The sequence below is a fragment of the Heptranchias perlo genome, chromosome 3 (genome assembly GCF_035084215.1).
Source record: "Heptranchias perlo isolate sHepPer1 chromosome 3, sHepPer1.hap1, whole genome shotgun sequence".
Classification (NCBI taxonomy): Eukaryota; Metazoa; Chordata; class Chondrichthyes; order Hexanchiformes; family Hexanchidae; genus Heptranchias; species Heptranchias perlo.
In genome coordinates, this window is record NC_090327.1 from 57,255,582 (window position 1) to 57,281,802 (window position 26,221).

The 26,221-nt window shown below is 42.5% G+C and overlaps 1 protein-coding gene across 8 annotated transcripts in view; it reads left to right on the top strand.

Moving 5' to 3' along the window:
- Positions 1-26,221, top strand: part of efr3a (EFR3 homolog A (S. cerevisiae)) — a 222,738-nt gene that overhangs the window by 64,364 nt on the left and 132,153 nt on the right. For 7 of the 8 annotated variants that reach the window (XM_067979759.1, XM_067979758.1, XM_067979757.1 and 4 more), the window contains 3 exons: positions 1,819-1,956; positions 11,334-11,410; positions 18,612-18,739. In XM_067979759.1, coding sequence (XP_067835860.1) covers positions 1,866-1,956; positions 11,334-11,410; positions 18,612-18,739 — 296 coding nt within the window. In that variant the 5' untranslated portion in view covers positions 1,819-1,865. The remainder of the gene's footprint in view (positions 1-1,818; positions 1,957-11,333; positions 11,411-18,611; positions 18,740-26,221) is intronic. The other variant, XM_067979764.1, reaches the window with a different exon arrangement.

Here is a 26,221-nt window from a genome sequence, read left to right on the forward strand (position 1 = left end):
GTGTTCTAATTATACCTGAAATTGAGAACATTAGGTTTGGTTTCTTTTCACTAACCTGAACATGACTGGAATTGATCTACTGAACTATACAGCATACATGTTATTTTTTTGAAGTTTACAGAAAATATTTTGTTATGGCATGTATAGTGTTCCCAATGTATATTCTATTGTATAACATGCCCTACAACTGTCTGCATGATGGTTAATTGACGTTAATTGTTTTGCTAGCAGTCTCTTTCAAATTTCCATTACTTTGAGGGAAGGATTAAAGAAAAAAAGAGAATGAATAAATATGCATTTATATAGTGATATTTATAGTCTTGAGACGTCCCAAAGCACTTCACAACTAATGATTCTCCTGATGGAGTGAAACAGCGGAGAAAGAAAGGACTTGCATATATATAGTTCCTTTCGTGACCTCTGGATGTCCCAAGGTGCTTTACAGCCAATGTAGTCACTGTAATGTAGGAAACACAACAGCCAATTTGCACACAGCAAAGTCCCACAAACTAATGAAATAATGACCAGAGAATCTGTTTGTGATGTTGGTTGAGGGTTAAATATTGGCCAGGACACTGGGAGACCTCCCATACACTCCTTTTGAAATAGTGCCATGGGATCTTTTCCGTCCACCTGAGAGGGAGACGGAGTCTTGATTTAATGTCTCATCCGAAGAACTGCACTTCCAACAGTACAGCACTCCCTCAGTACGGCACTGAAGTGTCAGCCTCGATTATGTGCTCAAGTCTCTGGAGTTGGCCTTGAACCCACAACCTTCTGAGAGTGCTACTACTAAGCTGAGGCTGACACCAGAGCACAGACCTCTGTCTTAAAACAAAATAGTTCCTGATATGAAGTTACAGAACTTCAAGACATGAACGTACAGTATTAAAAGTTAAAATCTACTGAATGCCTTCTGTTCTTAATGCTCCTTCACCTGCCTTCTCACCTGTAACCTTTTTTTAAAAAAAAACTTATCGGGGGAAAAATAGAACACCAGCACTGGTGAATTTTTGGTCAACCAAATGGAGCTCTGTCATCTTTACTTTGCATTTATGATTGGAGGTGAGCTTTTAGGGTTACAAAATTTCTGAACTGCATATCCTCATTCTTGCCAGTATGCTTTTTAAGACCTTGGTTTGGATGAACTTTATGCAGAAGCTTGTACACATTATTAGTACTCTCCATTGTTGACTTGCAGTTCTGAGATTGTACCGTGTAAACTTAGCACACGTCGATATCAAACCTGTAGTATCATGCTATGTTGCTGTTGTCTACTGTTCAATATCCTCACCGAGCGCCACTGTGTGCTTTTTCAGTCTAGTCCTTTAAATCCTGTTTACAGGCGAGAAGAATGTTTGCATTTTTTGCATATCTATAGCAATTGGGAAATGTAGAGTTGTTTACTATGGTTGTTCAGGATAACAAAATTGCTGGTACTTGACCTCCAAGGTGGCTGAGGCTACAAGATTTGTATAAATGACCCAATCAAAATCTGTTAAATTGAAAAGTAAAACTCCAGCATTTGTGCCTCTAATACATGTTCTGAGCTGGGGAAACTTTTTTTCCTTTTGAATTTCCAATTTGGGTCATTCTGGATTGACATTACAAGTATCTCTGGTTCTGAAAGTGGAGCTTTTAAACATCGCCATTGTATTTTGAGGTCTTGTATCCCCAGTTTTGACATCCCTGTTTATATAGCCAGTGGCCATACTTGATGCTAATTAGAAAGTTATTTATCTGATATAAACTCATCTAGTGTTACTGTAAACAGAGTCCAAAGATCATCTGTCTGACTGTGGGTGTACAATTCTGTAGGTGCAGTGAAATCTAAGTCTTAAGTCTGAAGCTACAGAGTGTACAGGATGCGAAGGTATATTGAGGTACCAAGAGCTGAATCTGAACAAGTCTACAGGTTTAACACTGGGTGGGAACCAAGACCCTTGCTGTCCTGTGGTAAGTTAGAATAAAGTACATTTTATTTATACTGCACTTAGTCTAGATTTATATAACAAAACAATGTTTCTATAGGAGAAGTAATAAGTTTGATATCTGAAGATCGAAGATACTAAACTAACATCTATATCAATTTATAGTATGTTGATAGGGTTTCTTGTAATACAGATAGAATAACAAGTCTTTTTTGTATACAAATATTTTCAAACTTTTGGACTAATTTTTTCAATGTACTGTAAACCACGGTATAGAATTTCCGCAGGGGTCCCCGATCTACTGTAACTTCGGAAATGCTAAGACACTGTAAACCGTTTACACTGTTTCTCGAGATCTGTCGATCTTCCACGGAAGTTACGGTGGATGATCGGGAGAATCCCTGTGGAAATTCCAGGCGGATATGAGTTGCAGTACGTATTGTATGTTGAATTCTTAACCAGCCTTGCATTGATTATTTAATTGTGGTAGGTAAGGCAAAATGTCAAATTTAGTATCTTTTTTATATTTTCTAGAATTCTTTTTGTTCTGTCCAAATGGCTACCGTAATTAATTTCTGGTGGCAGCTGGATGGACGGTTAGGCCATTTGTAAGCTGACAGTTATTGCTGCTAAAAATGTTGCACTTAATTCTCAACTATAAAACTGTTATGGATGGCAGTAATTTTTTTCTTTTTGTTGTAGCGATAGAATGTAGTGACCTTGATTTAATGCACTAAGGATGATGTGTAGTTTCTGTTTAACTGGTGTTGAGGGGGCAGGAAAGAAGGGTATTGCACAGCAATTTGTGATGCTAAATATTTCTAAATTTTAGTTACCTTACAACAAAAAAATGTGATTTAACATTTCAGGGCTTCCATCTGTAGGTCAAATTGTGGCACAAAACTCCAGAATTGTAAAGCAAATTTTAGAGTATTTCCATCTGTTATCCTATCCCGCACCAACTCCCATTCACCCATCGCCTGTTTTTGCTGACCCTACATTGGCTTCTGATCCCCCAGTGCCTCGCATCTGAAGTTCTCATCCTCACATTTTAAACCCCCTTCCCTATCTTGTAACCACATACAGTTGTATTAACCCCCCCTTCCCCGAACTCTTCATTACTCTGACTCTAGCCTCTTCGCCCCAACATTGACAACAGTGCCTTCAGCCATTTAGGCCTCAACCCCTGGAATTCTCTTTCTAAAACACTCTGCCTCCCCTTCTCCCTCAAGACCCACCTAATATCTGCTTTTTTGGCTTGGCATTGTTGACCGGAGGTGACTGGTTACGGTTATTGGCTTAGTACAAAGAGGAGAAGAGTCAATTCTCTCTTAACTCTCAATTTGCTTTATTCACATCGTTAGATCATATACATATAGCTTATACGTCTGGTTAGATATAGACATGCAGTTTGCACCAGGTTATGCAGCTTTATACCCAAACTAGGATCTAAACGCACACCCACTAGGTTTCTCTGACACTCCCTAAGTGGTCACAGAATATAAAGGCTAATACCCGAAAAGGAGAGCTGACGCTGGCCAGGTGTTCCGTTCTCTCTCTCTTTCGACATCGTCTCGACGTCCCTGACGTAGGTTCTTTCACTTCCGTGATGGTTGATCTCCGGAGTCTTCACTGGCTCCACGCCCGAGATTCTTCTTTCTTCTTCCGAATCTTATCTCTTCAAGCTGTGCTGTCTCTCTCCTGTTGGTTTAGGCTTGCTCGCCTAGTCAGTGTCTTCTCCTCATTGGCTTTGTCCCAAGGACTTGGCTAGCATTACCTCATTACTCCTTTTCTAAATAAGGACTTGTGTCTTATCACATTTCCTTTGTCTTTCACGAAACTTAGCTAATTCAAACTGGTTCCAGTGTATTGTATTGTGGCCTAATATGCCGTTACCCTTCTAGACAAACTTAAGTTGAAAGGTATTAATTACAAGAGATTGGACTGAATTAATTAATTTTGCAAATGAGAATCAAAAAGTTGTTTAAGGTTTTGTCCATTATTGGCTGCCTATAATGATTGGGGAAGGCACATGTCTGAAGAAACATATATGCTACTTGATGGTAAATCAGTTGTTTCACCAACATTTATTACATTCTCAGACTTGCAGATTAAAAATAAAATGGAATCATTTAATCACTATATAAGTCATATGCAACAGAGCACCCTAACTTTTCCATTTACTTAAATGCTTGATGTGCCCAATATTCTATGTTCAATTTTGAAAAATCAATAGGAAGATTTGTTTTTTTGGTTCCTAAACATTTTAAGCCTAGATTTGTATGACTTGACAGCTATAACTTTTTTGCTAGCCCAGATGTTTAACAAACTTAAGGATTCTTTAATTGCCCCAATGGTACATAATTGTTGTACGTGTAAAGATTGTAAGGTGATTCTCTATTGGAACATAAGAACAGGAGTAGGCCATTCAGCCCCTCGAGCCTGATATCCTATTCTATCGTGGTTGATCTGTATCTTAGCTCCATTTGCCTGCCTTTTCTCAATATCCTAATTTGTCTCCTAGATGGCCTAGCTCTAATTTTAAGATAATGCCCTATTGTTCTGGTTTCCAATACCAGAGGGAAGAAATGACTTTCTATCGATCCAATTGAATCCAATTATCATTTTAAACTCTTAAATCACCCTCAGCCGTCTAAAGTTAAAGGAATACAAACCAGCTTTTTGCAACCTGTCCTCATTTTATAAACCCTTTTTAAGCCCTAGTATAATTCTGGTGAATCTGCACTGTATCCTCTCCAAAGCCAATATATCTTTCCTGAGGTGTGGTGCCTAAAACTGAACGCAGTACTCCAGATGTGGTGTGATCAATGCTCTCTGCAACTAAAGCATCACTTCACTTTTGTACTCCACGCTTGTTGAGTTAAAGGCCAAAATTCCATTAATTTTTTTTGATTACTTTTTATACCTGTGCACTAGCTTTTAGTGATTTGTGTACATGGACACCTAAACCCCTTTGCTTCACAGCTCCTAGTATCTCACCATTAAGAAAATAATCTGATTTATCTTTCTTTGTATCAAAGTGAATGACCTTGCACTTCCCCACATTCAGTTCCATCTGCCACAGTTTTGCTTACTCACTTAGTCTGTCTGTCCTTTTGTGACTTCTGGCTCCAACCTACACAGTTTACTGCACCTCCTAATTTACTGTCATCTGAAAACTTGGATATACATCTCTCTTCCTTCATCCATTAATATATAGGATAAAAAGCTAAGGCCCTAATACCGATCCCTGGTGAACACAACTTGTCACATTCCACCAATCAGAACGTTCCCTTCATCCCTACTGTCTCCTATCTCCAATACCAACTCGCTTCACAAGGTTACCTCCAATTCTTTGTGCTTTCATTCTTGATCTCTTTTGCGGAACCTTATCAAATACCTTCTGAAAGTCCATATGGACACCATCCAGAGACCTCATCAAAAAAAATCAAATAGATTTAGTCAGGCATGACGTACTCTTCACAAATCCATGCTGACTCTCTTTGATCAGCTTGTACTTGTCCAAGTGCTCAGTGTCCCTGATGAATAGATTCTGGTAACTTCCCCACAACTGATATCTAACTGGCAGGTCTGTAGTTACCTGGTTTTTCCTTTCCTCCCTCCTTAAATAATGGAGTGGCATTTGCAATTTTCCAATCCAAGGGCACAATTCCTGAATCTAGAGGGGTTTGGAAAATTATGACTAATGTAACTTCAATTTCCTGCCTAGTTCTTTTAATACCCTCGTGGAAACCCCCTCATGGAAACTATCGACTCCCTGGAGATTTGTCTATCTTGAGTCTCATTATTTTCTCCGTTATTTTTTTTTCTTTTATTACATCCACTACGTTCTTCCCCTATTCTTACTAGCTGTAGTTTCCCCCATGGGTAACCACTTGTTAGTCAGTGCCTTGTAGTTGCTCATGATAACCCTCCTTTTGTGGGGCCATTTTTGTTTACGTCACAGGTACTTGAACAGGCATACTTTTGGACCAATCCAACTCCACAGATGATCCCCTTTCTACTCTCGCCTGTTGCTTCCTGCCCTGTCTGCTGATAGTCACCTAGTTTCCCTTACTAGCTTCAATATTCGTAGCATGGTACATAAGAACATAAGAACATAAGAAATAGGAGCAGGAGTAGGCCAATCGGCCCCTCGAGCCTGCTCCGCCAGTCATTGAGATCATGGCAGATCTGATCCCAACCACAAATCTAAAGAACACAAGAAGTAGGAGCAGGACCCGGCCACTCAGCCCCTGGGCCCTCTCCGCCACCCACAGGGCATTGACCGATCCGAACTCAGCTTCATGTCCAATTTCCTGCCCGCTCCCCATAACCCCTAATTCCCTTTACTTCTAGGAAACTGTCTATTTCTGTTTTAAATTTATCTAATGATGTAGCTTCCACAGCTTCCTGGGGCAGCAAATTCCACAGACCTACCACCCTCTGAGTGAAGAAGTTTCTCCTCATCTCAGTTTTGAAAGAGCAGCCCCTTATTCTAAGATTATGCCCCCTAGTTCTAGTTTCACCCATCCTTGGGAACATCCTTACCGCATCCACCCGATCAAGCCCCTTCACAATCTTATATGTTTCAATAAGATCGCCTCTCATTCTTCTGAACTCCAATGAGTAGAGTCCCAATCTACTCAACCTCTCCTCATGTCCACCCCCTCATCCCCGGGATTAACCGAGTGAACATGGTACTGGTTCATTTTATACATTGACAGTGTTGATCTGTATTAACTGGAACCTCTGCAACAAAACATTATGGGTTCATTTCAAAAATGGACTGATTTTGTCTGCCAACTGAATTTTTAGTTTGAAGGAATGTCACATTCCTTTATCACTCATTGTCCTCCCTAACTGGCATTTTTAGAAGGGAAAATCCAAGTAATGAGACTAGGGAGAGAGCTGAAAGACCTGTTTATGTGACCAAACTATTTTAAAAATGTGCTTATATTTCAGCATGTCTGTTACCACATGTAACATTCTCAACCGCTGTACAGGAAATGCAGAGTACATTTTGTATTGACAGTTTTCACACAATGAATCATTGAACTATTGATGCATGATTTTCTGGTTCCTGATTATTGCTCGTCACTTATCTGTGGAACAAACTGTCTCACGTTTATAATTAAAGTAATCTGTTACTGGAAGATCCATGCATAGATGCATTGTCATATAATTTATAAGTTGTAAAAAATATTTAAAATTATGTTATGGACTACTGTTAATACACACAAATCAGAGTTGCATAGAGAGCTGTATCACGTAAATCGCATTCAATTAACATCTGTCCTCATTCCACTTTGAAGTACTGTTCAGCCAGTTGAACACTTTTTCGGCCAGATCAGAAAATCTCTAGGTGCTACTGACTGGATGTCATCAGCACAAAAAAACATACGTGCAGTGTTCTTGCCAGTATATATTTTTGTGTTCTCAATATTTTTCAGTTCACTATCATGCAGTGGTAAATGGGGCAGTGGTAAAGAGGAGACAGAAGGAATCTGAGTGAATGAATACATTTGAGGCACAAGATAGTTATGGAAGGATAATGGCTGTTTTTCGTCCCCGTCCCCCCAAAAAAAGAGAGCACTGCAAAAGTAGAAGGAACACAGGGATTTTTTTAGTGTTGTCATAATTCTGCTGATTGCTGTTCATTCACTACAGCAAAAAGGGGCTTAGTCTTGTAGCATAACTAGTTCTGCCTCTAGTTTCTCAAGTTTTAATTAAGTAATGAATTGCTCATTTGGTCTCTACCTTAGTGCAGAATTTGAGACTAAATTTGTGTTAAGTTTCTACTATCTACATGTTTTTTTATTTATTCATGGGATGTGGGTGTCGCTGGCAAGGCCAGCATATATTGCCCATCCCTAATTGCCCTTGAGAAGGTGGTGGTGAGCTGCTGCCTTGAACCGCTGCAGTCCGTGTGGTGAAGGTTCTCCCACAGTGCTGTTAGGAAGGGAGTTCCAGGGTTTTAACCTAGCGATGATGAAGGAACAGAGATATACTTCCAAGTCGGGATGGTGTGTGACTTGGAGGGGAACATGCAGGTGGTGTTCCCATGTGCCTGCTGCCTTTGTCCTTCTAGGTGGTAGAGGGAAGGTTTGGGAGGTGCTGTTGAAGCCTTGGCGAGTTGCTGCAGTGCATCCTGTAGGTGGTACATACTGCAGCCACGGTGTGCCGGTGGTGACTGGAATGAATGTTTAGGGTGGTGGATGGGGTGCCAATCAAGCTGGCTGCTTTGTCCTGGATGTGTTGAGCTTCTTGAGTGTTGTTGGAGCTGCACTCATCCATGCAAGTGGAGAGTATTCCATCACACTCCTGACTTGTGCCTTTTAGATGGTGAAAAGGCTTTGGGGGTCAGGAGGTGAGTCACTCGCCGCAGAATACCCAGCCTCTGACCTGCTCTTGTAGCCACCGTATTTATGTAGCTGGTCCAGTTAAGTTTCTGGTCAATGGTGACCCCCAGGATGTTGATAGTGGGGGTTTCGGCGATGGTAATGCCGTTGAATATCATGGGGAGGTGGTTAGATTCTCTCGTTGGAACTGGTCATTGCCTGGCACTTGTCTGGCATGAATGATATCCATTATTCTTATTTTAATACCAAGAGGTGCCTCTGCTACAGCAACTGGAGTTGCAGGTGATGGTTGTGTATCTGCCTTTCAGCACTTCTAAGAAATTAACTGGGTTTCTCAGCAATATTTTGAGCCTTGTCGATGACAAGTTTGTTTACTACCTTAAAGGTTTACTGGCTTGGCTTGTGTGCTTGAATCATGAATATTATGCATTGCTGCGTAGGTAAGAGCTAAAGAATTTTGCTAAAGCACTGTTCGTGTAATTACAGTTTAATTTGTGTCATTCTTGCCTTTAAGGCAGGATTGTGAACAGTGTTATGCAAGAAGTTTCATTGCTGCTATACAGTACATGTTTAAAGACTATTCAAAACTTTAACATGGATGATTTACATACTTTTCTTTCCTCCAGTGTTTAGCTCTAATTACCCTACGGGATGGGATTAATTAAGCTAATAACTATATACTGATGCTGACAGGGAAAGAAATCCCTTAACCCATCAGTAAAGTGCCACAGTGCTTTTGCTGTGCAAAGTGATAAACACAAGAGCTTGCACTAAAGAGAATATAGCCAATAGGCACTGATTAATGTAGAAGCGAGTGCTATCCTGTACAAAGTATATTGCAGCTGTTGTCTTAATAGTCTGGAATTGATTAATTATAATCTGCCTAATATCTTTTGCTTCAGTAATAAAATGTTATAATTGCAACACAAACTGCTTAATATCAGAGTCACAGAAATTTACGGCACAGAAGGAGGCCATTCGGCCCATCGTGTCTGTGCCAGCCGATAAAGAGCTATCCAGCGTAATCCCACTTTCCAACTCTTGGTCTGTAGCCTTGTAGGTTACGGCACTTCAGGTGCATATCCTATACTTTTTAAATGTGATGAGGGTTTCTGCCTCTACCACCCTTTCAGACAGTGAGTTCCAGACCCCCACCACCCTCTGGGTGAAAAAATTTCTCCTCGCCTCCCCTCTAATCCTTCTACCAATTACTTGAAATCTAGGCCCCCTGGTTATTGACCTCTGCTAAGGGAAATAGGTCCTTCCAACCACTCTATCTAGGCCCCTCATAATTTTATAAACCTCAATTAAATCTCCCCTCAAAGTGCTCTGTTCCAAAGAAAACAACCCCAGTCTATCTAATCTTTCCTCATAGATGAAATTCACCCATTCTGGCAACATCCTCGTAAATCTCCTCTGTACCCTCTCTAGTGCAGTCGCATCTTTCCTGTAATGTGGTGACTACAACTGTACGCAGAACTCTAGCTGTGGCCTAACTAGTGTTTTATACAGTTCTAGCATGACCTCCCTGCTCTCTTATATTCTATGCTTGGGTTAATAAATGAAAGTATCCCGTATGCTGCCTTAACTGCCTTATCTACCTGTCCTGCTACCTTCAGGGATCTGTGAACATGCACTCCAAGGACCCTCTCTTCCTCTACACTTATCAGTATCTTCCCATTTATTGTGTATTCCCTTGCCTTGTTTGCCCCCCCCAAATGCATTACCTCATACTTCTCCAGATTGAATTCCATTTGCCACTTTTCTGCCCACCTGACCAGTCCTTTTATATCTTCCTGCAGCCTTCTTCCTCACTATCAACCACATGGCCAATTTTTGTATCATCTGCAAATTTCTTAATTATGCCCCCTACATTTAAGTCTAAATCATTGATTTTTATATTTTTATATTTGTGTGTGTGTGTGTATGACAAAAAGCAAGGGACCTTGTAATGAGCACCACTGGAAACAGCCTTCCGGTCACAAAAACACCCGTTGACAATTACCCTTTGCTTCCTGCCGCTGAGCCAATTTTGTATCCAACTTGCCACTTTTCCTTGGATCCCATGGGCTTTTACTTTTCTGACCAGTCTGCCATGTGGGACCTTGTCAAAAGCCTTGCTAAAATAAAATATCTATGCTGATTACTGTTTTTGGCAACTTCTGGATGTCCTTTCACTGTTGGAACAAATTCAGGCATATGGTGTAGTCCAATTATTTAATATATTTTGTTTAATACATTTATGCAAGTTTATAAATATATAGTGAGGTTTGTCTGAGACTCGACAAGTTATTTAGTTTGATCCTAAAAGCAATGAATACTTCACCATTTGTGCAATATCTCCATGCCTTTTGTATTCCAACGCTCCCTTAAATTTGCCATTATTCAGAATTTATTTTGAAGGAATGCTGTTATAAGATCTTAAGCCTCCTGTTGTGTACTGCCACCTGCAACAAAGAAGGTAGATGGTGACCTAATTTGGTGCCTCTATGGTGGGGATGAGAGCAAGTGAAGTGGTGGTGCATGAGTTCTACAATTAGATGTCTGCTTTCACAAACTTCTTTCTGATTTGTTCCTTGTGCTTGAGTCATTATATGACTCCATCTAAGATTGGGGAATTCTCGTCGAAGTAAAATTTTACTCCATGCTGCGGTATATCTACTTGACTCAACTACACCACCAGGCTCTTGAATTACCAGTCCATATTAAATGGGTCAGGTAAATGAGATTGACCCAGTCACAATCTCAATTAATTCATTCTTTCAAATTGCTTCTAAAACCAAAGGTCGGTTGCTCTCAATGGTTTGGATAAGCAAAAGGCACGTGGGCTGCTGGATTTCTAAGCAGTAAGCCCCAAAGCATCTCTGCTTTATTCTGTGCGTAAACATTACTTATTTTCAAGGTGTTAATAAAATATTTTATATTTGGGATTATACTTTCATTGGAATTTTATATTTGCACATTTTATCAGGGATCACATGTGTAATGTACTTTTCCTTGGCTATAATCTGACATATCTGTGATATTTATATTTCTGCAGGAATATGTGGCTGCTGTGGTGCTTTGCGCCCACGGTACAAACGCCTGGTAGATAACATCTTTCCTGAAGATCCAAAGGTAAGTGAATCGTTGTTAATATAACAGAACTTTAGGTTTCTAAAATTGTTAATTTTTTAATGGAAATGTTTAAATATTGTTTCTGTTGGGGTCTGTGATGCCACATCCACTATAATATTCAAAACAGTACAAGTACTACTGTTAAACACATTAACTGAATTTGCTCAACCAGGACTAATTTGGTAGAATAGCAAGCATTTTTTTAAGTGATTATCACCATGGTCATTAATGCAGTAGGCTTGATGTACCAATAGTCAACGTGGCCCAATATACTTTAACTGCAGTATGGTAGACTATTACCTATTGCTTGCTGCTATTAGTATAGGTTGCCACTCTATAATTGGCTAGGTTTTGTAAAATGCTTTAACACTCTTTAAGCAGTATGGGTAAGCCTTGCCTCCATTTTAAGGAAAGTGACTCTCTACCTGAGAGTTAGAGATTAAGATGGAGGGAAAATAAAGCAAGGAAAATAAATAGAATCTGTAAATACACACCAGATAGCAATGATTATCATTACACTTTACCAAAATGTTTGAAGTAGTTCATTGACCTATTGATGTTGTTCCTGCATGTTGCAGCATGATTGGTATTGATTCCTATGAGAGATTTTAACAACAAAAAAGAAAACAAAACTGTCCATCACACTACTACTTCTGGGTGACTGGATCTGTAGAGCTGAATTCCATTGGCTGAAAGCTGCCACCCTGAAGTGGTCTTTTTGTTTATCAACTTGAGGTTTATATGATGGTTACTGTCAGATGTTTTTCTTGCAATGTATTGTTGAATATTAACTCATTCACTGCTAGAGGTGAAATTTATCACCAACCCTGTTTGGTCCAGGGAGGAATACAGAATGGCCATGGGGCATATCCTTCACTAGTAAAGAAGTAGCTTTTTAAAAATGAAATCAAAAGACAAGTAAAAATGCATGTCACATGAAGAACAATAGATAATTTGGACTAAGTAACACAATTGATAGATATGGCTGTCATGCTTCAGGATGTTGGAGAGATTGTGCTACAACATTCTTACGCAGATGCACTATGTAGAATCATAGGTTACAGCACGGAAGGAGGCCATTCAGCCCTTCGAGTCCGCAAGAGCAATCCAGCTGGTCCCACTCCTCTGCCCTATCCCCATAGCCTTGCAAATTCTTTCCTTTTCAGGTACTTGTCCAGTTCCCTTTTGAAGGCCGTGATTGAATCTGCCTCCACACCCCCTCGGGCAGTGCATTCCAGATCCTAACCACACGCTTTGTTTATATTTTTAAAAAAAAGCTTTTCCTCATCACCTTTTGGTTCTTTTGCCAATCACCTTAAATCTAATCTCCTGGTTCTTGACTCTTCTGCCAATGGGAACAGTTTCTCTCTATCTACTCTGTCTAAACCCTTCATGATTTTGAATACCTCGATCAAATCTTCTCGCAACCATCCCTGTTCCAAGGAGAACAACCTCAGCTTCTCCATGTAACTGAAGTCCATCATCCCTGGAATCATTCTAATAAATCTCTTCTGCACCCTCTCAAAGGCCTTTACATCCTTCCTAAATTGCGGTGCCCAGAACTGGACACACTAATCCAGTTGTTTTATAAGATTCATCATGACCTCCATACTTTTGTACTCTATGCCTCTCCTTAAAAAGCCCAGGATCCCGTATGCTTTTTCAACTGCTTTCTCAACCTGCCCTGCCACCTTCAACGATTTGTGTACGTATACCCCCAGATCTATCTGTTCCTGTACCCATTTTAGAATTGTGGCCCCTGGTTTATATTGCCTCTCCTCGTTCTTCCTATCGAAATGTATCACCTTGCATTTTTCTGCATTAAATTTCATCTGCCATGTGTCCGCCCATGCCACCAGCCTATCACTATCCTCCTCACTGTTTAAGATTTTAAGTCCACCGGGATTAATGCAATATGGTGTCTGACTTAATTGTGTAAATGGTGACATTTACGTACAAATCTGCCATCCGCATTATTTGTTTCAAAAGCTGCCTCTTTTATATTAAGTGCAGTTTTCTGAGCTAGCTGTGAAAAGGGCTGTTGGAGGAGGAGAAATACTGTAACGCATACTTCCCTTTTCGCTGTTGGGACATCGCCTCTTGCAGGTTGTTGGAATTTGATGCCTTCCATTATCAATACAGCTTAAATACCATTTGTAATATCCATGCCCGTATGCCTCACCTAGGGTAACTTTACATACTGATGGAAAACTTTAGTACTGGCACAGCCGAAAGGTTAAATGTATGAATGTCTCCTCTCTGGTAGGTACATTTTTAAAAAAATATGTGGATTTTGTTTGGGAGAGTTGGTTGCTTAGATTAATATTGAAAGTGTTATCCCCCTACATTTCAGTATTTAACTTGCTTTTCTGCCTGGCAAAAAGTCACCACTATGGAGATAAAATAGTATTACCCTGGGTGGTATTTCATCTGGAAATAATTTTAGGAGATTTACTCCGATGCAGAAAATGGCAATCTATGTGTTAAGCTGTATTTGGGCAGTATTAATGCCTGTTTACACATTTCAATATAGGTTGAACACAGTGGCAATTCTTTTGTGCCGGTAGACCAAAAAGCGCAATGAGGCCAATTAACTTTAGGCACGTTACTAATTCCAAACTGGAGTCAGTCTGACCAGGCCTTAATCTGTTTGAAGACAGAATGGACTTCCAAATATTCTGTGAAACCTGCAATTTCTCACCCAGTATCTGCCAATCCATCCTCTCGTATTCAGCTGCAATATTTGACCCAAGATCTGCCTGCAATGCTGTTTGGAGATTTAGCCCCTTGTTAGAAGTTCCTTGGGGAAAAAAAATCTAAGGATGGGTGGGGAGAAGGTGAGGAAAGGAGCTCAATGGTTGGACACCAGAGTAACAGCTCTGGAATCTAGTTTCAATTCATCTCAGACTGATGGGATAAAAGTATCTCCTGGGGTTGTAAGAATCCACGTAAATGGAAGAACTCAACACAGTTCCAAGTGCACATATGCCCAAACTACAAACCTACTCCTAATTTACAGTAAATTGCTAAGATTTAAACTCTACACCATGTATATCATCAAGATTTCACTCTCATTCTATCGTGTGTTAAGTCACATTCAGTCGTCATCCCCATCTTCGCTAACTTACACTGGATCCTAATCCCCTTATGCATTAAATTTTAAATCCTTAACTCGTCTATAAATCTCTCCATGGTCTGCCGTCACCATACCACTGCAATCTCCTCTCGCCCAATATGCCCTTCCCTGCTGCTGAGTTTGTTGGCATTTAATGCCCAACCCTAATTGCCCTTGAGAAGGTGGTGGTGAGCTGTCTTGAGCCGCTGCAGTCCGTGTGGTGAAGGTTCTCCCACGATGCTGTTAGGTAGGAAGTTCCAGGATTTTGACCCAGGGACAATGAAGGAATGGCAATATATTTCCAAGTCGGGATGGTGTGTGACTTGAAGGGGAACGTGACTGCCTTGACATCAAGGCAGCATTTGACCGAGTGTGGCATCAAGGAGCCCTAGTCTGGAATTAGTAATGTCCCTAAAGTTAGCTAGTGTGTTCCCATACGCCCACTGCCTTTGTCCTTCTAGGTGGTAGAGGTCGTGGGTTTGGGAAGTGTTGAAGAAGCCTGGGCAAGTTGCTGCAGTGCATCTTGTAGATAGTATGCATTGCAGCCACGGTGCACCGGTGGTGGATAGGGTGCCAATCAAGTGGGCTGCTTTGTCCTGGATGGTGTCGAGCTTCTTGAGTGTTGGTGCTGCACTCATCCAGGCAAGAGGAGAGTATTCCATCACACTTCTGACTTGTGCCTTGTAGATGTTCACGGAGCCTCCTCCTCCAGTTTGTTATTTAATTGTCCATCGCCATACACGACTGGATGTTGCAGGACTGCAGAGCTTTGATCCTGATCCGTTGGTTGTGGGATCGCTTAGCTCTGTCTATAGCACGTTGCTTCCGCTGTTTAACATGCATGGAGTCCTGTGATTTTTGGTGATTGTATTCAACTGGGAGTATCTCCTTTGTTGTGGATGAGAATGAGGAGGAAATAGAAAACTGTACCAAACATTGCTGCCCACCTATCAATGCTTCTTCTGCAATGAAGGCCATATTTGGCTCTGTATAACATGCCTCTGTGCTCTTCGGTGCCATGTCCTAGAATTTCACGATAAGTTCTGCTTGTCAGTTACCACTGTTGATTTATAAGGACCAGTACTTCATTAACAATATGGTTGGGTGCTACGTTATGACTACAACTATGTGCAGGTTAGGCTATTAAGATGCTGTATCCTGGAAATTGCAATGTTCGTCCATAGATGCCAACCACCATTTGAATGTCCAAGCAGCCTGAAAGGTAGCAAATGAATACAATTGAAATGGTCTGCTTAACATGTAAGATACCACTTGGGCTGATTTCAGTGAGATCTACTCGCAATAATTACTTTAATTGGCCCTTTTAGTTGATGTATGCTGTTTGATTTAAATCTGAGCATTTGTAACCACTATCTTTATAAATTAATTGTAAACAATTTTACAACACCAAGTTATAGTCCAGCAATTTTATTTTAAATTCACAAGCTTTCGGAGGCTACCTCTTTCCTCAGGTGAACGATGTGGAAATGAAATCCTCGAAATGAAATCGCATTTATAATTCACAGAACAATGCTTGGTGATTACAGACAGTTTTTTCAACTGCCCGTTGCCAAGGCAGTCAGTGTGCAGACAGACAGGTGTTACCTGCCAGGTCTCAGAATATACAAATCACCAAAAAAAACAACAAACAAAAAAAAAAGAGATAGAGAGGTAGAAACATAGAAAAGACAGCAACTGACCCGTTATATTAAAAACAGATAACATTTGTTCGCTGGTGGGGTAACGTGTAGCGTGACATGAACCCAAGATCCCGGTCGAGGCCGTCCTCATGGGTGCGGAACTTGGCTATCAATTTCTGCTCGACGATTTTGCGTTGTCGTGTGTCTCGAAGGCCGCCTTGGAGTATGCTTACCCGAAGGTCGGTGGCTAAATGTCCTTGACTGCTGAAGTGTTCCCCGACTGGGAGGGAACCCTCCTGTTTGGCGATTGTTGCGCGGTGTCCGTTCATCCGTTGTCGCAGTGTCTGCATGGTCTCGCCAATGTACCATGCTCTGGGGCATTCTTTCCTGCAACGTATGAGGTAGACAACGTTGGCCGAGTCACAGGAGTATGAACCATGCACCTGGTGGGTGGTGTCCTCTCGTGTGATGGTGGTATCTGTGTCGATGATCTGGCATGTCTTGCAGAGGTTACCAGGTGCATGGTTCATACTCCTGTGACTCGGCCAACGTTGTCTACCTCATACGTTGCAGGAAAGGATGCCCCAGAGCATGGTACATTGGCGAGACCATGCAGACACTGCGACAACGGATGAACAGGAGGGTTCCCTCCCAGTCGGGGAACACTTCAGCAGTCAAGGACATTCATCCACCGACCTTCGGGTAAGCATACTCCAAGGCAGCCTTCGAGACACACGACAACGCAAAATCGTCGAGCAGAAATTAATAGCCAAGTTCCGCACCCATGAGGACGGCCTCAACCGGGATCTTGGGTTCATGTCACGCTACACGTTACCCCACCAGCGAACAAATGTTATCTGTTTTTAATATAACGGGTCAGTTGCTGTCTTTTCTATGTTTCTACCTCTCTCTTTTTTTTGTTTGTTGTTTTTTTTGGTGATTTGTATATTCTGAGACCTGGCAGGTAACACCTGTCTGTCTGCACACTGATTGCCTTGGCAACGGGCAGTTGAAAAAACTGTCTGTAATCACCAAGCATTGTTCTGTGAATTATAAATGCGATTTCATTTCGAGGATTTCATTTCCACATTGTTCACCTGAGGAAGGAGGTAGCCTCCGAAAGCTTGTGAATTCAAAATAAAATTGCTGGACTATAACTTGGTGTTGTAAAATTGTTTACAATTGTCAACCCCAGTCCATCACCATCTCCACATCATTTATAAATTAAGTACTGGAATGCCACCAGTGGAACCATGCATACCAAGTGCTAAATGTATGTCAACAAGAATGCTTACTGCATATGGGACAATCAAGCAGTCAGTGAGGTTTCAGTTGATGCAGGAATTTACTTTTCTTGCACAGTTTTGCTTATCAGATTAAATCTTCCATTTACGAATGTGATACAAATCAAGAAGTATAATGCCACCTAGTGGTCAACTCATTGAGAACAGTACTAGCCTGCACCAGTCCCAAGCTGACAAGCATTTCCTTTCTTAGGGTTATCACATTTGTGAAGCTTGAACTCTCTTGTTGGAGTTTTATTCCTAAATATTGTTACACTTCAGTAGCTTGATAGTGTATGGTGTGGCTATCTTCAATGGGCTAACCACATTGGTTACTGGTTTAAACTATTAACCATGTGGGTAACCTTTGAAAACGCATTGGTTAAATTTGACAAGTTTTTACCTCATCACGGGAGAAAATGCAAGTAAGTCCTAAAGGAGCTTTTAAAGCTGAATTTTCACTTTTGCAAGTTTGTGAAATAAATAGGTCCTTATGACACCAGAGCTTTGTTTGTTTACTTTGGAATTTAAAGGTGTTTATAGTGCCGAGAATAAATGGTGGTGCATGATTGTATTTCAGATATTGTAGTTTACCAATCATCCAAATGGTTACAATAGTTTCATCAAAATTTTAGTTGGTTTAAAATTTTCCTCCGTTACCTCTGCAGTAATTCTACTAGAATTTTAGGAACTAAGATGACTGATGCAGACTCTTGTCACTTATGGATGGGATCTAGGTTCAAATCAAACCAGGGAAGAGATTTTCTTATTAGTCTAGGCTGAAAGTGAAATTTCTTTGGGCAGTATTGACCTCGCTCCAAGTAGACATGCTCCAACGGTATCAATTAGCCACCATTTAACAATTTTGCTTCGAGAACTCATGAGCATCCTGGTGTAAGAAATGGAAAAATTGATCCCAGTGCATGAGGCGATGCTATTGACGTTTGGGTTAAAGTATGTTGTCGATGAAGAGTAGAGAGATTTAACTCTACACCTGGGAATGCTTGGCAGGGATACAACTTCCCAAATGCTCACCTTGAGCATTAAAAAGGTGGAATAAAAAAACTTGGGTAAAATGCATAAAACCAAGTCTGGTATAAAGAACAGACAGACATCAAACTCTTGAGGTGCTTATTGACACAGCCAGTTTTTTTTCTTATTAGGATGGTCTTGTGAAAGCGAACATGGAGAAGTTGACCTTCTATGCAGTTTCAGCTCCAGACAAACTTGATCGAATAGGGAAATACCTTGCAGAACGACTCAGCCGGGATGTTGTCAGACATAGATGTGGGTATGTAACTTTTACTGGTTAAACACTGTGTGGTAATTTATTTCAATATGCTGCCAGCTTAAGAAGTGACTCAAATAATAAATGTTACCAGGAGAGGAATGAATTGGTATGGGCAATCATATTCTTAAAAGTATAACTGCTTGGATGTGAAATCTCTGATTTTCAGTACTGAACTGAGTAAAACATATTTTTCCCAATGACTTCAGGAGAGTAGAGGAGAAAATGATGATGTGGAGATGCCGGTGATGGACTGGGGTGGACTAATGTAAGGAATCTTATAACACCAGGTTATAGTCCAACAATTTTATTTTAAAATCACAAGCTTTCGGAGATTATCCCCTTCGTCAGGTGAGTGAGTGAATAAGAGGTTCTCAAATCGCATATCTTATATTAGGCTGGGACACCATCACACCAATCAAAAGGTGTCGTTGGTGTTCAGACAGGTTAGCCACGGAAAACAGTAGGTCCCAGTATGCTGAATACACATTGTGCCAAATTACACAGAGAAAGAGACCCAAAAGGCACAGAGAGAGAGAGAATATTAAAAACAGATAACTTTTTTTTTCCCCTTGCTGGTGGGGTAACGTGTAGCGTGACATAAACCCAAGATCCCGGTTGAGGCCGTCCTCATGGGTGTGGAACTTGGCCATCAATTTCTGCTCGACGATTTTGCGTTGTCGTGTGTCTCGAAGGCTGCCTTGGAGAATGCTTACCCGAAGATCGGTGGCTGAATGTCCTTGACTGCTGAAGTGTTCCCCGACTGGGAGGGAACCCTCCTGTCTGGTGATTGTTGCGCGGTGTCCGTTCATCCGTTGTTGCAGTGTCTGCATGGTCTTGCCAATGTACCATGCTCTGGGGCATCCTTTCCTGCAACGTATGAGGTAGACAACAGGAGTATGAACCATGTACCTGGTGGGTGGTGTCCTCTCGTGTGATGGTGGTATCCGTGTCGATGATCTGGCATGTCTTGCAGAGGTTGCCGTGGCAGGGTTGCGTGGTGTCGTGGACGCTAGTCTCCTGAAAGCTGGGTAATTTGTTGCGAACGATGGTCTGTTTGAGGTTGGGTGGCTGTTTGAAGGCGAGTAGTGGAGGTGTGGGGATGGCCGTAGCGAGGTGTTCGTCGTCATCGATGACATGTTGAAGGCTGCGGAGAACATAGCATAGTTTCTTCGCTCCGGGGAAGTACTGGACGACGAAGGGTACTCTGTTGGTTGCGTCCCGTGTTTGTCTTCTGAGGAGCTCTATGCGATTCTTTGCTGTGGCCCGTCGGAACTGTCGATCGACAAGTCGAGCGTCATATCCAGTTCTAAAATGATGAGGGAGTTAATTTTCAGAGCCTGACTCTTGAGAACAAATCCTGTTGTGATCGTCCCAATCCCTGACAGCACCATCTTTCCAATTCTCTTTTCCTCATCTTGTCGCCATTCCTTTTAACTTGTTCTGTGGTGAGATTATACTACAAGTGAGTGCAGTGCCTTGGCTTGTGGGCATAAGTATTCGTTTTGTTTCTAAAAACAAATTATTTCCTAGCATTGGTTGTAAAAATTTAGACTTGAATAAATTATGCCCCGTTGCTTGCAGTAGGACCGTAGCTTGTCTTCATGTAAACTCTCTTCAGTCATAGTATCATAGCAGGTACAGCACAGGAGGAGGCCATTTGGCCCATCGTGTCTGTGCCGGCTCTTTGAAAGAGCTATCGAATTAGTCCTATTTCCCTGCTCTTTTCCATTAGCTCTAAGTGTTTTCCCTTCAAGTATTTATCCAGTTCCCTTTTGAAAGTTACTGTTGAATCTGCTTCCACCAGCCTTTCATCCAGATCATTACAACTCACTGCGTTTTTAAAAAAAAAGATTCCTCTGCCTCTGTTGCCTCTGCTTTTTTTACCGATCACCTTACATCTGTGTCCTCTGGTTACCAACCCTTCTGCCACTGGAAACAGTTTCTGCATATTTACTCTATCAAAACTGTTCATGATTTTGAACACCTCTATCAAATCTCCCCCTAACCTTCTCTATTCTAAGGAGAACAACCCCAGCTTCACCAGTCTCTCGAAACAACTGAAGTCCCTCATCCCTGGCACCATTCTAGTAATCTCTTCTGCACCTTCTCTACAGCCTTGACATCCTTCCTAAAGTTTGGTGCCCAGAATTGAATACAGTGCTGCAGCTCCAGACCCACGGCAATGTGGTTGATTCTTAATTGCCCTCTGAAATGGCCCAGCAAGCCACTTAGTTATAAAATCTCGCTTTTAAAAAAAAAGTCACGATAAGAATAAAACCGGACGGGCCACCCGGCATCGGACCACTAGGCACCGGACACGACAAACGCAGACCAAGCCCAGTTGACTCTGCAGAGTCATCCTCACTAACATCTGGGGACTTGTGCCAAAATTGGGAGAGCTGTCCCACAGGCTAGTCGAGCAACAGCCTGACATAGCCATACTCACAGAATCATACCTTTCAGCCAACGTCCCAGACTCATCCATTACCATCCCTGGGTATGTCCTGTCCCACCGGCAGGACAGACCCACCAGAGGTGGTGGTACAGTGATATACAGTCAGGAGGGAGTGGCCCTGGGCATCCTCAACATTGACTCTGGACCCCATGAAATCTCATGGCATCAGGTCAAACATGGGCAAGGAAACCTCCTGCTGATTACCACCTATCGCCCTCCCTCAGCTGATGAATCAGTCCTCCTCCATGTTGAGTACCACTTGGAGGAAGCACTGAGGGCAGCAAGGGCTCAATGTATTCTGGGTGGAGGACTTCAATGTCCATCACCAAGAGTGGCTCGGTAGCACCACTACTGACCAAGCTGTCCGAGTCCTGAAGCACATAGCTGCCAGACTGGGCCTGCGGCAGGTGGTGTGTGAACCAACACTAGGGAAAAACTTACTTGACCTCATCCTCACTAATCTACCTGTCGCAAATGCAGTTGTCCATGATAGTATTGGTAGGAGTGACCACCGCACAGTCCTCGTGGAGACGAAATCCCGTCTTCGCACTGAGGACACCATCCAACGTGTTGTGTGGCACTACCACCGTGCTAAATGGGATAGATTCAGAACAGATCTAGCAGCTCAAAACAGGGCATCCATGAGGCGCTATGGGCCATCAGCAGCAGCAGAATTGTATTCCAGCACAATCTGTAACCTCATGGCCCGGCATATTCCTCACTCTACCATTACCAACAAGCCAGGGGATCAACCCTGGTTCAATGAGGAGTGTAGAAGAGCATGCCAGGAGCAGCACCAGGCGTACCTAAAAATGAGGTGCCAACCTGGTGAAGCGACAACTCAGGACTACATGCATGCTAAACAGAGGAAGCAACATGCTATAGACAGAGCTAAGCGATTCCACAACCAACGGATCAGATCAAAGCTCTGCAGTCCTGCCACATCCAGTCGTGAATGGTGGTGGACAATTAAACAATTAACGGGCGGAGGAGGCTCTGCAAACATCCCCATCGTCAATGATGGCGGAGTCCCACACGTGAGTGCAAAAGACAAGGCTGAAGTGTTTGCAACCATCTTCAGCCAGAAGTGCCGAGTGGATGATCCATCTCAGTCTCCTCCCGATATCCCCACCATCACGGAAGCCAGTCTTCAGCCAATTCGATTCACTCCACGTGATATCAAGAAACGGCTGAGTACACTGGATACAGCAAAGGCTATGGGCCCCGACAACATCCCAGCTGTAGTACTGAAGTCTTGTGCTCCAGAACTAGCTGTGCCTCTAGCCAAACTGTTCCAGAACAGCTACAGCACTGGCATCTACCCGACAATGTGGAAAATTGCCCACGTATGTCCTGTCCACAAAAAACAGGACAAATCCAATCCGGCCAATTACCGCCCCATCAGTCTACTCTCAATCATCAGCAAAGTGATGGAAGGTGTTGTCGACAGTGCTATCAAGTGGCACTTACCCACCAATAATCTGCTCACCGATGCTCAGTTTGGGTTCCGCCAGGACCACTTGGTGCCAGACCTCATTACAGCCTTGGCCCAAACATGGACAAAAGAGCTGAATTCCAGAGGTGAGGTGAGAGTGACTGCCCTTGACATCAAGGCAGCATTTGACCGAGTGTGGCACCAAGGAGCCCTAGTAAAATTGAAGTCAGTGGGAATCGGGGAAAACTGTCCAGTGGCTGGAGTCATACCTAGCACAAAGGAAGATGGTAGTGGTTGTTGGAGGCCAATCATCTCAGCCACAGGGCATTGCTGCAGGCGTTCCTCAGAGCAGTGTCCTAGGCCCAACCATCTTCAGCTGCTTCATCAATGACCTTCCCTCCATCATAAGGTCAGAAATGGGGATGTTCGCTGATGATTGCACAGTGTTCAGTTCCATTCGCAACCCCTCAGATACTGAAGCAATCCGAGCCCGCATGCAGCAAGACCTGGACAACATCCAGGCTTGGGCTCATTGGTGGCAAGTAACATCCGAGCCAGACAAGTGCCAGGCAATGACCATCTCCAACAAGAGAGGGTCTAACCACCTCCCCTTGACATTCAACGGCATTACCGTCGCCGAATCCCCCACCATCAACATCCTGGGGGTCACCACTGACCAGAAACTTAACTGGACCAGCCATATAAATACTGTGGCTGCAAGAGCAGGTCAGAGGCTGGTATTCTGCAGCGGGAGACTCACCTCCTGACTCCCCAAAGCCTTTCCACCATCTACAAGGCACAAGTCAGGAGTGTGATGGAATACTCTCCACTTGCCTGGATGAGTGCAGCTCCAATAACACTTAAGACGCTCAACACCATCCAGGACAAAGCAGCCCGCTTGATTGGCACCCCATCCACCACCCGAAACATTCACTCCCTTCAACACCGGCGCACAGTGGCTGCAGTGTGTACCATCCACAGGATGCACTGCAGCAACTCGCCAAGGTTTCTTCAACAGCACCTCCCAAACCCACAACCTCTACCACCTGGAAGGACAAGAGCAGCAGCCACATGGGGGCAACACCACCTGCACGTTCCCCTCCAAGTCACACACCATCCTGACTTGGAAATATATCGCCGTTCCTTCATCGTCGCTGGGTCAAAATCCTGGAACTCCCTTCCTAACAGCACTGTGGGAGAACCTTCACCACACGGACTGCAGCGGTTCAAGAAGGCGGCTCACCACCACCTTCTCGAGGGCAATTAGGTATGGATAATAAATGCCGCACTCGCCAGCGACGCACACACCCCATGAATGAATAAAAAAAAAGCTGAGGCCTCACCAGTGCTTTGTAAAGATTTAGCATAACTTCCTTGTTTTGTGCTCTATGCCTCTATAAATAAAGCCCAGAATACCATATGCTCTTTTAGCAGCTTTCTCAACTTGTCCTGCCACCTTCAAAGATTTGTATACATACCACCCCCCCCCCCCCCCCCACCCCGTCTCTATTCCTGCACCCCGTTTAAAATTGTACTGTTTAGTTTATATTGCCTTTCCTCAATCTTCCTACCAAAATGCATCACTTCACACTTCTGTGTTAAATTTCATCTACCATGTGTCTGGCCATTTCACCAATCTGTATGTCCTCCTGAAGTCTGTTACACTCCTCCACATTGTTTACTACATTTCCAAGTTTCGTGTCATCTGCAAACTTTGAAATTATACCTAAGCCTAGGTCATTAATATATATCAAAGACCAATGGTCCTAATATTAATCCCTGGACAACACTACTGTATACTTCCCTCCAGTCTGAAAAACAACTGTTCACCACTACTCTCTTCTTTCTGCCCCTTATCCAATTTTGTATCCAGGCTGCCACTGTCCCTTTAATCCCATGGACTTCAATTTTGTTAACAAATCTATGTGGTACTTCATCAAATGCCTTTTGAAAGTCCATATACACATCAACTGCACTACCCTCATCAACCTTCTCTGTTACGTCATCAGAATTCCATGTTGACTTTTTTGTTTATTACCCCGTACTTTTCCAAGTGCCAATTAATTTTGTCCCAGATTATTGTGTCTCAAAGTTTCCCCAGCACTGACATTCTTCACTGAGGGTTCTGAATCTTTGGAATTCTCTACCCCAGAATGCTGTGGATGCTGAGTCGTTGAGTATATTCAAGGCTGAGATAGATGGATAGATTTTTGGACTCTTGGGGAATCAAGGGATATGGGGATCGGTCGGGAAAGTGGAGTTGAGGCCAAAGATCAGCCATGATCTTATTGAATAATGGAGTAGGCTCGAGGGCCTTATGGCCTACTCCTGCTCCTTATGTTTTTATATTAGGCTGACTGGCCTGTAATTGTCGGGTTTATCCCCCCTCCCCTTTTTTGAACAGGGGTGTAATATTTGCAATCCTCCAGTCCTTCGACACCAGCCCTGTACTTAAGGAAGTTTGTGGCCAGAGCCTCTGCATTTTCCACCTTTACTTCCCTCGGTAATCTAGGATGCATCCCATCTGGACTGGGTGACTTTTCTACTTTTGAGTACTGATCATCTTTTAAGTACCTCCTTCTTTACTGCTACAATGGCAGCAACCTCTTCTCTAGAAGACAGATACAAAGTATTCATTTAGTACCTCAGCTATTCCCTGTGCCTCCACAAGATGATCATCTTTGTCCCTAATCAGCCCCACCCTTCCTTTGACTACCTTTTTACTATTTATAAAAGAGTTTAGGGTTTCCTTTTTATATTAGCTGCTAATCTATTCTCATACTCTCTCTTTGCCCCTCATTCCCTTTTTTAGATCTCCTCTGTACTTTCTATATTCAGCCTGGTTCTCTACTGTATTATGAACCTTACATTTGTCATAAGCCTCTTTTTTCTGTTTCATTTTAATATCTCTATCTTTAGTCATCCAGGGAGTACTAGCTTTGGATGCCCTTCCTTTCCGCCTTGTCGGGATGTGTCTACTCTGTACCCAAACCTACTCCTCCTTGAAGGCCTCCCATTGTTCAATTACTGTTTTGCCTACCAATTTTTGATTCCAATCCACCTGGGCAAGATCCTTTTTCAACTCACTAAAATTTGACCACTTCCAGTTCAGCACATTTGATTGTTCTTTGTTCTGTTCCATAACTATTCTAAACCTAATATGATCACTGTTCCCCAAATGCTCCCCCACTGAAACATGATCCACCTGCCCAACTTCATTCCATAGAACTAGATCCAGCACTGTTTTCTTCCTTGTTGGGCTGGAAATACACTGTTCCAGAAAGTTCTCTTGAACACATTTCAGGAATTCCTCCCCTGCCTTGCCTTTACATTGATCCTGTCCCAGTCTACATTGGGATAATTGAAGTCCCCCATTATCACTACTCGATAGTTCTTGCATCTTTCTGTAATTTGGTGGCCTATTAGCTCCTCTATTCCTTAATTCTAACCAAATAGATTGTCATTGACCCCTCAACTACATCATCCCTTTCCAGTGCTGTAATAGTTTATTTGATCAATACTGCCACCCCTCTTCCTCCTCCGCCTTTCTTTCCCTCCCTATCTTTCCTGGCTACAAGGTAGCCAGGAATAT